The following is a 14,078-nucleotide window of genomic DNA, read 5'->3' as shown; positions in this document are numbered from 1 at the left end:
TTTTTATTCTAACAAATCATAGAAAAAAATATGAAGCCAAATTCTCCTATCTTAACAATAATCACATCAAGGTGAGTTAAAATAGGTGATCTAGTTTACACAGTTTGTAGAACAGAAGTGCGCGGAGCGATTGGTTAGCAACCACCGACGTTGTTTATCACTTTCAATAGTTTCCGCTTTGAAAATTTTGGTGATGGTCAAGGGTAACCCAGCGGGGGTGATAAACAAATTTGAACATCAGAAAACCTATCTTGACTAACCTTGAATCACATATCATTCCCTAGGACATCACTCCCACCAAAAGTTCTTCCTGAGTATGGCCATATATTTTTCTTCAATCCATATAAACAATATTTGATGTTATTTTCACGCATTTATTATTAAAAATCATCAGTTATTTAATAAATACAGGGTTATCTATACCTATAAAGAAGGATTTCTGTCTGTCTGTCTGTCTGTCCGTATGTTCCTTATAGAATCGAAAACTACTGCACCAATCGGCATGAAAATATGCATGTAGAGGTTTTTTGGGGCCAGGAAAGGTTTTAGTGATGGTTAGAAACCCCTCCCCCCACTAAGAGGGGGGGCTCCCATACAAATGAAACACAAATTTCTGCATAACTCGACAACTAATCAAGCAAATAGAAACAAATTTGGCATGTGGGTGTTTTCGGTGACAAGAATTTATTCTATGGTTAATTGAGACCCCTCCCCTCTTTATAAGGGGAATTATAACTCCTCTCCTCTTTAAAAGGGGGGGCTTCCAAACAAATTTCCTCATAACTCGAGAACTAATCAAGCAAATGGAACCAAATTTGGCATGTGAAGGTTTTCGAGGGCAAAAATATTTTCTATAGTAAATTAGGACCCCTCCCCACTTTAAGAGGGGGGGCTCCTGTACCAAAGAAACACAATTTTCCTCATAACTCGAGTAGTAATTAAGCAAATGGAACCAAATTTGGCATGTGGGTGTTTTTGGAGACAAAAATTTTTTCTATTATGAATTGGGACCCCTCCCCATTTTAAGAGGGGGGATCCTATACACATGAAATACAAATTTCCTCATAACTGAAGAACTAATCAAGCAAATGGAACAAAATTTGGCATGTGAAAGTTTTCGAGGGCAAGAATATTTTCTATGGTGAATAAGGACCCCTCCCCACTTTAAGAGGGGGGGCTCCTATACAAACGAAATACAAATTTCCTCATAACTCGAGAACTAATCAAGCAAATGGAACAAAATTTGGCCGATGGGTGTTTTTGGAGACAAAATTTTTTTCTATGATGAATTGGGACTCCTCCCCACTTTAGGAAGGGGGACTCCTATACAAATGAAATGCAAATTTCCTCATAACTCAAGAATTAATCAAGCAAATGGAACCAAATTTGGCATGTGAAAGTTTTCTAGGGCATGAATATTTTCTATGGTGAATTAGAACCCCTCTCCACTTTAAGAGGGGGGGCTCCTATACAAACGAAAAACAAATTTCCTCATAACTCGAGATCTAATCAAGCAAATGGAACAAAATTTGACACGTGGGTGTTTTTGGAGACAAAATTTTTTTCTATGATGAACTGGGACACCTCCTCACTTTAGGAGGGGGGGCTCCTATACAAATGAAATACAAATTTCCTCATAACGCGAGAGCTAATCAAGCAAATGAAACCAAATTTGGCATGTGAAAGTTTTCGAGGGCAAGAATATTTTCTATGGTGAATTAGGACCCCTCCCAACTTTAAGAGGGGGGGCTCCTATACAAACGAAATACAAATTTCCTCATAACTCGAGAACTAATCAAGCAAATGGAACCAAATTTGGCACGTGGGTGTTTTTGGAGACAAACATTTTTTCTGTGATGAATTGGGACCCCTACCCACTTTAGGAGGGGGGGCTCCTATACAAATGAAATACAAATTTCCTCATAACTCGAGAGCTAATCAAGCAAATGAAACCAAATTTGGCATGTAAAAGTTTTCGAGGGCAAGAATATTTTCTATGGTGAATTAGGACCCCTCCCAACTTTAAGAGGGGGGGCTCCTATACAAACGAAATACAAATTTCCTCATAACTCGAGAACTAATCAAGCAAATGGAACCATATTTGGCATGTGGGTGTTTTTGGAGGCAACCATTTTTTCTATGATGAATTAGGACCCCTTACCTTTTTAAGAGGGGGGGCTCTCATACAAACGAAATACAAATTTCCTCATAACTCTAGAACTAATCAAGCAAATGGAACCAAATTTATCATGTGGGTGTTTTTGTAGGCAAGAATATTTCCTATGGTACATTTTCTATGGATTTCCCCACTTTAAGAGGGGGGGGGGCTCCTATACAAATGAAAAACAAATTTCCTCATAACTCGAGAACTAATCAAGCAAATGGAACCAAATTTGACATGTAAGTGGTTTTGAACGCAAGATTTTTTTCTATGGTGAATTGAGACCCCTCTCTTCTTTAGAAAGCGAGTTATGACCCATCTCCCCTTTAAGAGGGTGGGCTTCCATACAAATGAAATGCAAATTTCCTCTTATCTCGAGAACTAATCAATCAAATGGAACCAAATTTGGCATGTGGGAGTTTTAGATGGCAGAAATTTTATCTATGGTGAATTACGACCCCTTCCCCTTTTAAGAGGGGAGCTCCCATACAAATGAAATTCAAATTTCCTTATAACTTGAGAACTAATCAAGCCAATGGAACCAAATTTGGCATGTGGGAGATTTTGGAGTCTTGAATTTATTTTACGATAGTTAGAGACCTCTCACCCCTGTGGTAGGGGGTATGGACTCTCTTACAAATAAAACAGAAATTTTTGCGAAACTCAAAAACTAATCGAACTCGAGAAATTCGAGACTCTTCCAAGTCAATACAAGACCACAAAAACTATCTACAGTAACACTAGATCATTCAGGAAGAGACGGTCGCGAGTGTTGCCGGTGACCCACCGTCGGAAGCGCCGCCCACTGGGGGGCTTGCAAAACTCGAGATTGTGACAAAGATCATCCGAGATTCATGATTTATGTACAACACAGGTTAATTTGTGGCAATACGAAGTTTGTCGGGTCAGCTAGTTTCAAATAAATTCCACACGAAACGCGGTTTTTTAGCGATTTTTAAATACGAGCGGATATTTCGACACCTTTACGACTTTTAAAAACTTTTTCGGTTATTTTTTAAATACCGCGTGTTTTTACGATTTTTAAAATAAACGCGTTTTTTTACAACATTTTTCGAATTAACGCTCTGTTTTTTAAACGATTTTCTTTTACACGCCACGTATCCCCCGTGTAAAAAAAAGACTTGAGTGTACTATAAACACAGAGAACACACTAACAGGTTCAAAGAAAGCAATCGATTTTTGTGCGTTTTAAAACTACCGATGGCGCACTTCAGAAATAATTTGCCGAAAGCATAAAAAAATATGTATAAACCTTTACCAATATTACTCTGTGCTGTAGTTACTGAAATGGGGTTTGAACAGCTACAGAAAAACCGGGGAAACGGATTTTAATACTCAAGAGAAAACCCGAATTAATCCACCTAGCGGCGTGACCTAGCCTTTCTACTGCCACAATAATCATTATTTAATTTCTCAGGAACATCTATAATTAACTTGACTATATTTTTAAATATCCGTTCCGTATTCCTCAAAATCCTTATTTGCCAGTAAAATTCACAACGTATTGCATAGAATAATTATATTTTCTTTCCTTGGGTGCGTAAATACTTGTAAGCGTCATTTATGTTATTTGATGAACACCTTATTTAGTTTTATAATCGGTTGGCCTTAACTTTCGATTTTGAACTGACAATATGAAATATGTGTTCATAGCAGATTTTTTGATATTTTTTTACCTTTGTTATTGTTATTGTTAGAAATTGGTCGAAAAACACGAAATTGATCCGAGGCCCGGAGGGCCGAGTCACATATACCAATCGATAGAGCTCGACGAACTGAGCAATGTCTGTGTGTGTGTGTGTATGTGTGTATGTATTATTGCCTAGTATATCACTATTGAATTGCATTGCTGTCCAACGTTTCGTTTAAAAGTTATAAGCAAAAATGTGAAAACTACGTGATACGCGTTTCTCCGGAACTACGCAACCAATTTGAACGATCTTAGTACCAAACGAAAGCTCTTGCTATTACTAAACTTTTTACCAAGTTTTATTAAAAACGGACAAGCAGTTTAAAAGTTAGCCTTAAAAACCGGTTTTGACTAGGTACAAATGATCGCCTGTTTCTCAGAGTTGGCTGAACCGATTTATGCGCTATTATTCTCATTTGAAAGGTAATATAGCCTAATAGATCACTATTGATTTGTTTTTTGATTGGACGTTTAATTCAAAAGTTATGAGCAATCGTATACAACACATTAAAATTTACAATTATTTTTGACTATTTCATCTTAGATAATTTATCTAGTTTAAATTTTTTTTGGCATCAAATTAGAGGTTTAATTGCTGCAAATGTATCTGCAAAATTTCAGAAGAATTGGTTTTGCCGGTAAAAAGATATTAACCCTTGAACACTCGCGCCAACTTTTGTAACACGGTTGCTCGCGGGAGACAATAGCCCAAAACCAAAAAAATGTGCGCATTAGAGTTTTGACTAGGAAAACCTGGTTTTAGGTTTATCGCACCTTTGGAAGAGTTTCTTGAAACTGCAAGCTCTATCGTCTGGTAGAATTTAAATTTTGATTAATCCCCCTAAAAGTGAAATAAAAAAAAATATTTTTCTTCAGTTTCAATATAACACATTGATGTGTTCTGTAAAGTTGAAGAGTATATTATTACAAGAAACTTTGCTGAAGACAGTAACCTTCTATCTCTTCAGCGAAGAGAGAAAAATCTTATTTATTTGTAAAATCAATTTTTCCATTTTAGCTCGTTTTGTAATTGTTGTATGACTTTTTCATGTTGTACAAATAGTAAAAATACACAACTTTGCTGAACATAGTATACCTCTATGATTGCTTGTTTAGGAACTGTAGAACTTTGATTATAAAAATATCCTAATTTTGACCCCAAACTACTCGACTATCGACAGACGGATACATTTAAAACATTTTACTTTTGCTGATAGTTTTGTTGCATACAGACACCATTTTTCCATATGGAGAAACGAGAGAAAGATCCAGCTGGGGCCTATTGCGGTACACCTCACATACTGATTGCTTCGTTTCTGTGATGTCAGTTTTTGCTGATCTATTTTGCCAACAGTTTAAAGAATTAATGCATTGAATAATTATGGTATTTTGCTCATAACAAGTTTATTGAAAAATATACGTTAGTTAAACATCAATTTGTAACTTCATAACAATATGGCATTCTAAAACCTACACGTGTTATACAAAATACAACAGCGTGAGTAACCAAAGGTTAATAAAAATTGATGAAAACTTTATTGAATCAAACAGAATGGCATTACAGTAAATTATGCATAGTTCAAAACCTTTAAACTAGACCTTTACTACGCAATGTATATGTTAAATAATAATATTTCCTCTTACAACTTACTTTTACTTGCATGTACTCAAATTAGTAACAACTTACTTATACTTTCTCAGCAATTTCATGAACAAAGAATCTATCAAAATTTATAAGTGCTCCTAAACTTTTTCAATTGTCAAAAAAATTATGTAAACAAACGCACTACGCAACGTTAACGTAGATGCAGACCGTATAACAAAGGTTCTTTCACCACTAGGTGGATTAAATCGGGTTTTTTTGAGTGGTTTTAACCCAAAGGGTAGTTTTTTTGATATTTTGATATTAATACCATGCGTTCAAAAGTTGGCATCTTTGAAAAACAAGAGTTCAGAACAATTATTATTATACTTCGCTTTTGAAGAAAAAGGATATCTACAACAAAATGATTAATCTCAAAATTTTACTATTAGTTTGCTTGGCTTCAATTTTGCAATATATCTGAATTAGAAAAATAACTGAATAGAGCATTAGATATGAAAAAGAGAAATTGAACTTTTTCTTAGCTGGCACTCCTTCAGATATTTATTTTTGCATGAAAATCAAAACTTAAGCTTCTTTTGAATGTACTTTCATGAAAAGATAGTCATTAACTTGATCACATCGTTTTTACAATGTTAGAGGGTTTTTTTTGTGTGTGGATATTATCACTACGACCAGCATTTTGATCTATTGTGATTTTATCCAGGTGTTGTTCCGCACTTCGTTGTTATTGCAGTATCGCTATAGAGTGAGCGAACTGCTTATTATCCGTGCTTTTGGTGTGTTTTTCACCCCTTTTTCCCTCTACGCTTCTTACTACTTTTCAACCAATCTAGCTCTAGAGCCGGGAAGTGCGGAGACTAGTTATAATTTGTCCTTGGACAAGAGGCTTCATTCGCACCTCGAGCAAGTATCATTCTTATAACCAGCCCCGGCTAAAGGCTTCATGGTCGGTAAAGCAGAGTTCAGCACAGAGTGAGGGTGTGTTTTGTGTGTATGTATGTGTTCCTTACTACTACTTATTATGCATTACCAATCTCGTTCCTAGAACCAGGACGTGGAACAAGCTATAATTTGCCCTTGAACAAGCATGCTAAAGTCACTTGACAGCGAATGGCCTGATTCTACTAAGATTCAAACCCTCGACCACTCGCTTGTCAAGGCAGACTCGGTAACCTTGCGGCTACAGGGCCCCCCATGTTAGAGGGTTAGGAAAACAAGATGAGGTCAAAAAATAGTGCAAAAACTGCGCCATAAACATGCTTGAGAATGAGAAATATGATCGATATGATTTCCAGTGTTTGTCATTTTTGATTTATTTATTAAAACATGATACATGACATAAGACATCTGTCCTTTAAAATGTCACTAACGAAAACAAATCTTACAAAGTTACTACCGTGCAACGTTTTCTTCCTATTTTTCATATAACATTTCTAAGCTCTAGTATCTATGGATTGAAAAGAGCATCTATTAATGCGTAAAATTTGTATGAAATTTGTATAAATTTATTTGGAAAAATCAACTCACTAGTATTTTGATCCTATACACCACTATATGTACTTATATACTTAAATTAACTGCTTTTCTCCGCTTTTTGCTTTGCCTTTCTTGTACAATTGTGAGTAACAACAAGTGAAGAAAATGACAATTGAAATCTAAAAAAGAAAAGAAAAAAACTTTTCGATTGAATCCCACTATTTAATATTTATTTGCGACAGATACGTAGTTCGCCTACGACGAGCAGGCTTCATCAGTGTCTTATTTCAAAGCGTATACGTATCTTTCGCGAATAAATATTAAGTAGTGGAATTTACTGCCCATGGATGCATAGTCGACGTAACGACCAGCACCATGATTGTTGAGAAAACGCATTTTTATCGTGAAAAACGTTTAAAGCCATATAATCTTTGCTTTAAACTTTTTCAAACGAATAATCTGTCTATTTAGTAGAGTTTATTAATCAAAACAGGACTGATGGGGTTTTATGATTCATTCCTCATTTATTTTGTTTAAAAAATGCGAACGCCAGTTTATGTGAATAAACAGACTGTTTTTTGAACGATTATTCCCATAACTTGGCGTAAAGCTACAAAAACAAATAGGTTACTATGCGGATTGATTATGCAGGAAATTACGTCAACCATTAGCATTACGTGAAACCAAAAGCAGAGTAACTCAATTTTCCTAAATTTCTCGAATATTTTCGAACAAACATATGTTGAGTATTGGGCATGTGAACAACATAGTTAAGAGTGCGTAGAACCGAAAAAGTACATCTTGGTTTAGTCGGTAAAAGTTTTTTTCTCTTCTTTTATTTCAGAGTTCGTATTCCACTAAGAGGCTTCAAAAACTTCAGACTATTGACATTTTTCTCACTTTTCTTGAATTTCATTGCAAATTGTCATCACATACACATACATACATACATACATACATACATCGCACACATTGAATACAATCAACATTTGATTGATATGTTTTGATTTCACACGTTTTAACGGTTTAATATACGGTGCTTAAGTGTTAAAGTTTGAATAACTTTTGAATGAACCGTCCGATTTTAAATAACTCAGTTTCGTTTGATAGATCTCAGCAGTAATTTTCAAATAATAATAAAATGTGTGATATTTTTCATAGAATTAATTCTTAAGTGTTACAAAAATAGGTTTTAAATACTATTTTTCCACATTTCTTTATGTAACTGTAACTACAAGTCCAATCGTCATGAAATTTGGAAGTTAAGGGTTTGTAAGGCTCTTCTTTCATATGCAATCAATTTTGTTCAAATCGGTTAAGCGATCTATGAGATAATGAAGTCCCATATTTTTCGTATTTTTATACATAACTTTTGAACTAAAAGTCCGATCAGTATGAAATTTAATAGCGACCAATGGGACACCTAGACCTTTCATTTGACATTAAGAACATTAAAATCGGTAAATCGGTCCAGCCATCTCCGAGAAAAGTGAGTGAGATTGAAAACGTTACACACACACACATACACACACACACATACACACACACACATACACACACACATACACACACACTCATACACACACACACATACACACACACACATACACACACACACCACACACACACAGACACCACACACACACAGACACCACACACACACAGACACCACACACACACACACACACACACACACACACACACACACACACACACACACACACACACACACACACCACACACCACACACCACACACCACACACACACACACACACACACACACACACACACACACACACACACACACACACACACACACACACACACACACACACACACACACACACACACACACACACACACACACACACACACACACACACACACACACACACACACACACACACACACACACACACACACACACACACACACACACACACACACACACACACACACACACACACACACACACACACACACACACACACACACACACACACACACACACACACACACACACACACACACACACACACACACACACACACACACACACACACACACACACACACACACACACACACACACACACACACACACACACACACACACACACACACACACACACACACACACACACACACACACACACACACACACACACACACACACACACACACACACACACACACACACACACACACACACACACACACACACACACACACACACACACACACACACACACACACACACACACACACACACACACACACACACACACACACACACACACACACACACACACACACACACACACACACACACACACACACACACACACACACACACACACACACACACACACACACACACACACACACACACACACACACACACACACACACACACACACACACACACACACACACACACACACACACACACACACACACACACACACACACACACACACACACACACACACACACACACACACACACACACACACACACACACACACACACACACACACACACACACACACACACACACACACACACACACACACACACACACACACACACACACACACACACACACACACACACACACACACACACACACACACACACACACACACACACACACACACACACACACACACACACACACACACACACACACACACACACACACACACACACACACACACACACACACACACACACACACACACACACACACACACACACACACACACACACACACACACACACAAACACACACACATAGAAAATGCTCAGTTTTCAAAACTGAGTCGAATGGTATATAACATTCGGCCCGCAGGACCTTCTTTCCATTTCCGGTTTTCCAAGTGATTTCTATACCTTTATACTATATATTTCTATAGTAGAAAGGCAAAACGTTAGGTTAACACACGTGAGGAAATACAATAAAGAAAAGCCTTGGGCTCATAACCTTAAAATTTAATGTCTTTGTAAGACTTAACCCTTCTTTATCGACTTCACAGCCAGCTGTTACAATACAGGCTATACCACAAAAGATCAAAATAATAGTCGCAGTGGTCAAATCTTCCGACAAAAAAGAATACAGGACAGTCACGGGTCCAGCGCAATAATCCTACTAATCCTACTTAGCAGTACCGCATAGCCGAGATTCGAGCATACGACGACTGGCTTGTTAGACCATCAGCATCGTACCTTAGAGCTAAATGGGCGGTTGTGAGGAAATATATTTGACAGATAATAAAGTTTTACACAGTATTACTGATTGCATAAAAATTTTACATTCGAAATTGCGTAATCGCTTATTGCCCCTTTTATGATTATTTAGACTACTGTGATAATCATTTAATGCAACGTACCGCATTTTGCAGTGTTAATCTGACACTAGAGAGGCTTTTAGCAAATATAATACCCAGGTTACCAATAAGCATTAAAATAAGCAGTAAATCAGTCGTTTATTAGCATCCCTGGCGTTTTATACTGCAGGTTGTTGTTTATCAGCTTTTTGACGGCATAACTGTTGTAAATTGGCATCCACAATTCTTTTTAAATTCTTCCTGTTGGTAACTAGCTGCAAATAAGCATTGTCAGCACTATAAGACGGCTAGCAGTAAAGTAGCCGCATATTTTGCCAAAATAGCATTTAAGGAGCATTTAAGGCAACTTAAATGCTTATTGGCTTGCTTTTAATTTGCATTGGAAATGCTTATTGGTTACCTGGGTATATTAACAATATAGTTCACTTCGCCAAATCTCATATATATCCGAAAAGACATCGTGCCCTTGTTGATGAAGCAGTCAACCACATCGAAAGCCTGCGCTACCTCCAGCAGGAGATCAATGGAACGGCAGAGCATTTCTTCGTTTTCCTGATCGTGTCAGCTCTCGACAAGAGTGCACGCCAGGCTTGGGAAGCAAGGCAGAAGAAGGGTGAGTTACCGAATTACCAGCAGACCATCGACTTCCTGAAAGCCAGATGCCAGGTTCTGGAGAACTGTGAAGCAGTAGTCCAGCCAGCCCCATCGAATCCAAAGCCCCATCCACCACAAAGAAGTGTACCACAAAGAAGCCATGCTGCATCGACCGGCCCATCCCAACCACCAGTCTCCTGTGAAATTTGCGGCGGTCCCCATCGAAACGTCCAGTGTTCGGCCCTATCCAGCCTAGCCCCAGCCCAGAAGAACGAGAAGATTCGAGCAGCTGGAGTCTGTTTCAACTGCCTGCGCAAAGGCCATCGCTCCAAAGATTGCCCTTCCGATAAGACATGCCACAAGTATCAACGCCGACATCACACGTTGCTCCATGAGAATGAAGAACACAGCCGAGGTACGAAGACCAACATATCACTTCCCACCGAGACGATGGCGACCCCGCCACCGATACCAGCTGCCACATCATCGCAGATGCTAGCACCAGTGAACCAACCGGTTTCAACAACGTGTTCCGCAAACTTCGCCCAATCCACCAAGACTGTACTGCTGTTGACTTCGGTGGTTCAGGTCTACGACAGTAGAAATCAAGCACGTCCATGCCGTGTGCTGTTGGATAGCGGTTCCCAGGTCAACTTAATCACGGAAGATATGGCCAACCGTCTTGGCATCCCAAAGAAGCCAGCCAACATCCCGATTGTTGGCATTAACGCCCTACGCCCACGCTCGTGATAAGGTGACCATCAAGTTTCGATCCCGTGTATCAACGTTCCACGCCAGTCTGGAGTGTCTGGTAACTCCAAGAGTGACTGGGACAATTCCAACTTCCAAGATCGACATCGCCCATTGGATGATCCCAGAAGGACTGGTCCTTGCCGATCCCAAGTTCCACATTCCCGACAAAGTGGACTTGCTGATTGGTGGGGAATTATTCTTCGACTTGCTGAAGCCAGGTCACCTCAGCCTAGCAGATGGATTACCACAGCTACGTGATACACAGCTTGGGTGGATAATAGCTGGCGTCATAATCGAACCACCACATGCATCCAACGTTTCTCCCATGTACGTCCACGCATCGGCTGCAGACATCGAGCGGAACATGCAACAGTTTTGGCAAATCGAGGAAGTACCAGACGTCCCCAACCTGTCGACCGAAGAGATAGCATGCGAAGCCCACTTCCTGTCTACCTACCAGCGTGATGAATCTGGAAGATTCATGGTCCAGCTCCCGTTCAATAGTGATCTTCCCCTCCTGGACGACTGTCGTGCTCTGGCCCTAAAGCGTTTTCTGATGTTGGAGAAACGACTCGTCCGCAATCCAGAACTTCGAATTCAGTATGTGGATTTCATCTGGGAGTACGAGGCTCTCGGTCACTGCCGGGAAATCATGGAATCTGAAGACCCGCCCAACCAGCAGAGCTACAACCTTCCTCACCATGCTGTACTTCGACCTTCCAGCTCGAGCACGAAATGCCGTGTCGTGTTCGACGCAAGTGCCAAATCTTCGCCGTCGCATCTTTCGCTGAACGAGGTACTCCACGTCGGTCCAGCAGTGCAAAACGATCTACATCACATCATGCTACGATTCCGTAAATTCAAGGTAGCATTTACCGGAGACATCTGTAAAATGTACCGTCAAGTAGTCGAAGCCCCATCGGATCGTCGATTCTTGCGCATTTTCTGGCGAGAGCAGCCATCGTTGCCTTTGCGTGTCTTGGAGTTGTGCACTATTACCTACGGTACCGCATCGGCCCCTTATCAAGCAACCAGGTGCTTGGTACAGCTCGTCAAGGAAGATGGCGAGAACTTTCCCATCGCCGCTCGTATAGTGAAGGAGGAGACCTACATGGACGACGTACTGTCAGGAGCTGACTCGGTGGAAGATGCTATCGTGGCTAAACAGCAGTTAAAGGAACTCCTAAGTCGAGGAGGTTTTCCTATTCGAAAATGGTGCTCTAACTCCCAGCAGCTGATGGAGAACATTCCTATCGATGAACGTGAGACGATGATTCCGGGGGAGCAAGGAGTGAACGAAACCATAAAAGTGTTAGGCTTGCGTTGGGACCCAACCGCCGATACGCTGAAGATCGCCTATCATCCGAATCCACCTGTGAAACAACCACCAACGAAACGTACGGTGTACTCCGAGATTGCTAAATTCTTCGACCCCCTTGGACTGGTTTCGCCGGTGATCGTCTTGGCGAAGCTCCTCGCGCAGAAGCTGTGGCAGCTTAAAATCAACTGGGACAATCCGGTGGATGAAAATATTACCAAGCAGTGGCAAAATCTTCAACTTTCCCTAATGCATCTCCACGACATCGAGATCCCTCGGTGTGTTATTTTGGACAATGCAGTCGCCTACGAGTTACATGGTTTTTCGGATGCCTCCACAACGGCATACGGAGCATGCATCTACCTACGATCCCTTTTTGCTGATGGTTCGGCAAAGCTTCGTCTTCTCACCAGTAAATCCAAAGTGGCGCCTTTGAGTGAGCTCACCATTCCACGGAAAGAATTGTGTGCCGCCCTCCTGTTGACCCGTTTACTGGCGAAGGTACTGCCAGCCCTGGATATGCCGGTTCAGGAAGTTGTGCTGTGAAGCGACAGTACGACCCAAGTAGCACTTGTAACTAATCATAAAAATAAAAAAATACAAAAAGGTTGCACAGCAGTTACATTTAGGATACTTGTAACGAGTTAGGTTACATAAAATTAAAAATAGTTACTTTTTAGTTTTCTAGTGACAAAAATCTCAAAAAGTTACCAGGTAGTTACCAAATGACCAAATTGAAACCTTTTTTTTGAACTGTCAACAACTTGGTCGTCGCAAAACAGTGACCTTTCAGTTACGAGTTACCAAATAGTTACCAAGTGACACAAATGAAACCTTTTTCCAAACTGTCATCAACTTGCTGGTCGCAAAACAGTTAATTTTCCGTTACGAGCAGTTACGAAGTCAAAAAAAGTCGGCTAGTAACATTTTCGCAACAATTTGTTCACTGTTCACAACGGATTAAGGAAAAACTAGACCTGAAGAATATTGCTAATGGTAAAGATAAACAATTGGTACACGGGTTGTGAAATGCTCTTGTAAATGCGTTTATTTACTTAATTGATAGTACTTGGAATCTTCTCCGCCCAGACATTGGTATTAAGTAAACA

The 14,078-nt window shown here is 39.8% G+C and overlaps 1 protein-coding gene across 1 annotated transcript; it reads left to right on the top strand.

The window, feature by feature from the left end:
- Positions 1–30: 30 nt before the first annotated feature.
- On the top strand, positions 31–13,515 carry LOC128745696 (uncharacterized). The gene is made up of 3 exons (XM_053842775.1): positions 31–71; positions 10,760–11,644; positions 11,697–13,515. The coding sequence occupies exons 1-3, from the start codon at positions 31–33 to the stop codon at positions 13,513–13,515; spliced, it is 2,745 nt and encodes a 914-aa protein (XP_053698750.1).
- The last annotated feature ends 563 nt before the right edge of the window (positions 13,516–14,078 follow it).

Source organism: Sabethes cyaneus, chromosome 1 (genome assembly GCF_943734655.1).
Source record: "Sabethes cyaneus chromosome 1, idSabCyanKW18_F2, whole genome shotgun sequence".
Classification (NCBI taxonomy): domain Eukaryota; kingdom Metazoa; phylum Arthropoda; class Insecta; order Diptera; family Culicidae; genus Sabethes; species Sabethes cyaneus.
This window is presented reverse-complemented; position numbering and strand designations above follow the sequence as displayed.

Excerpts from the sequence above, each read along its gene's own strand:
- LOC128745696 (XM_053842775.1), top strand. The coding sequence starts at position 31 with ATGAAGCCAAATTCTCCTATCTTAACAATAATCACATCAAG. Across the intron at positions 72-10,759 it reads TTAACAATAATCACATCAAG|ACATCGTGCCCTTGTTGATG; the intron begins GTGAGTTAAAAT and ends ATATCCGAAAAG. Across the intron at positions 11,645-11,696 it reads AACGCCCTACGCCCACGCTC|TCTGGAGTGTCTGGTAACTC; the intron begins GTGATAAGGTGA and ends GTTCCACGCCAG.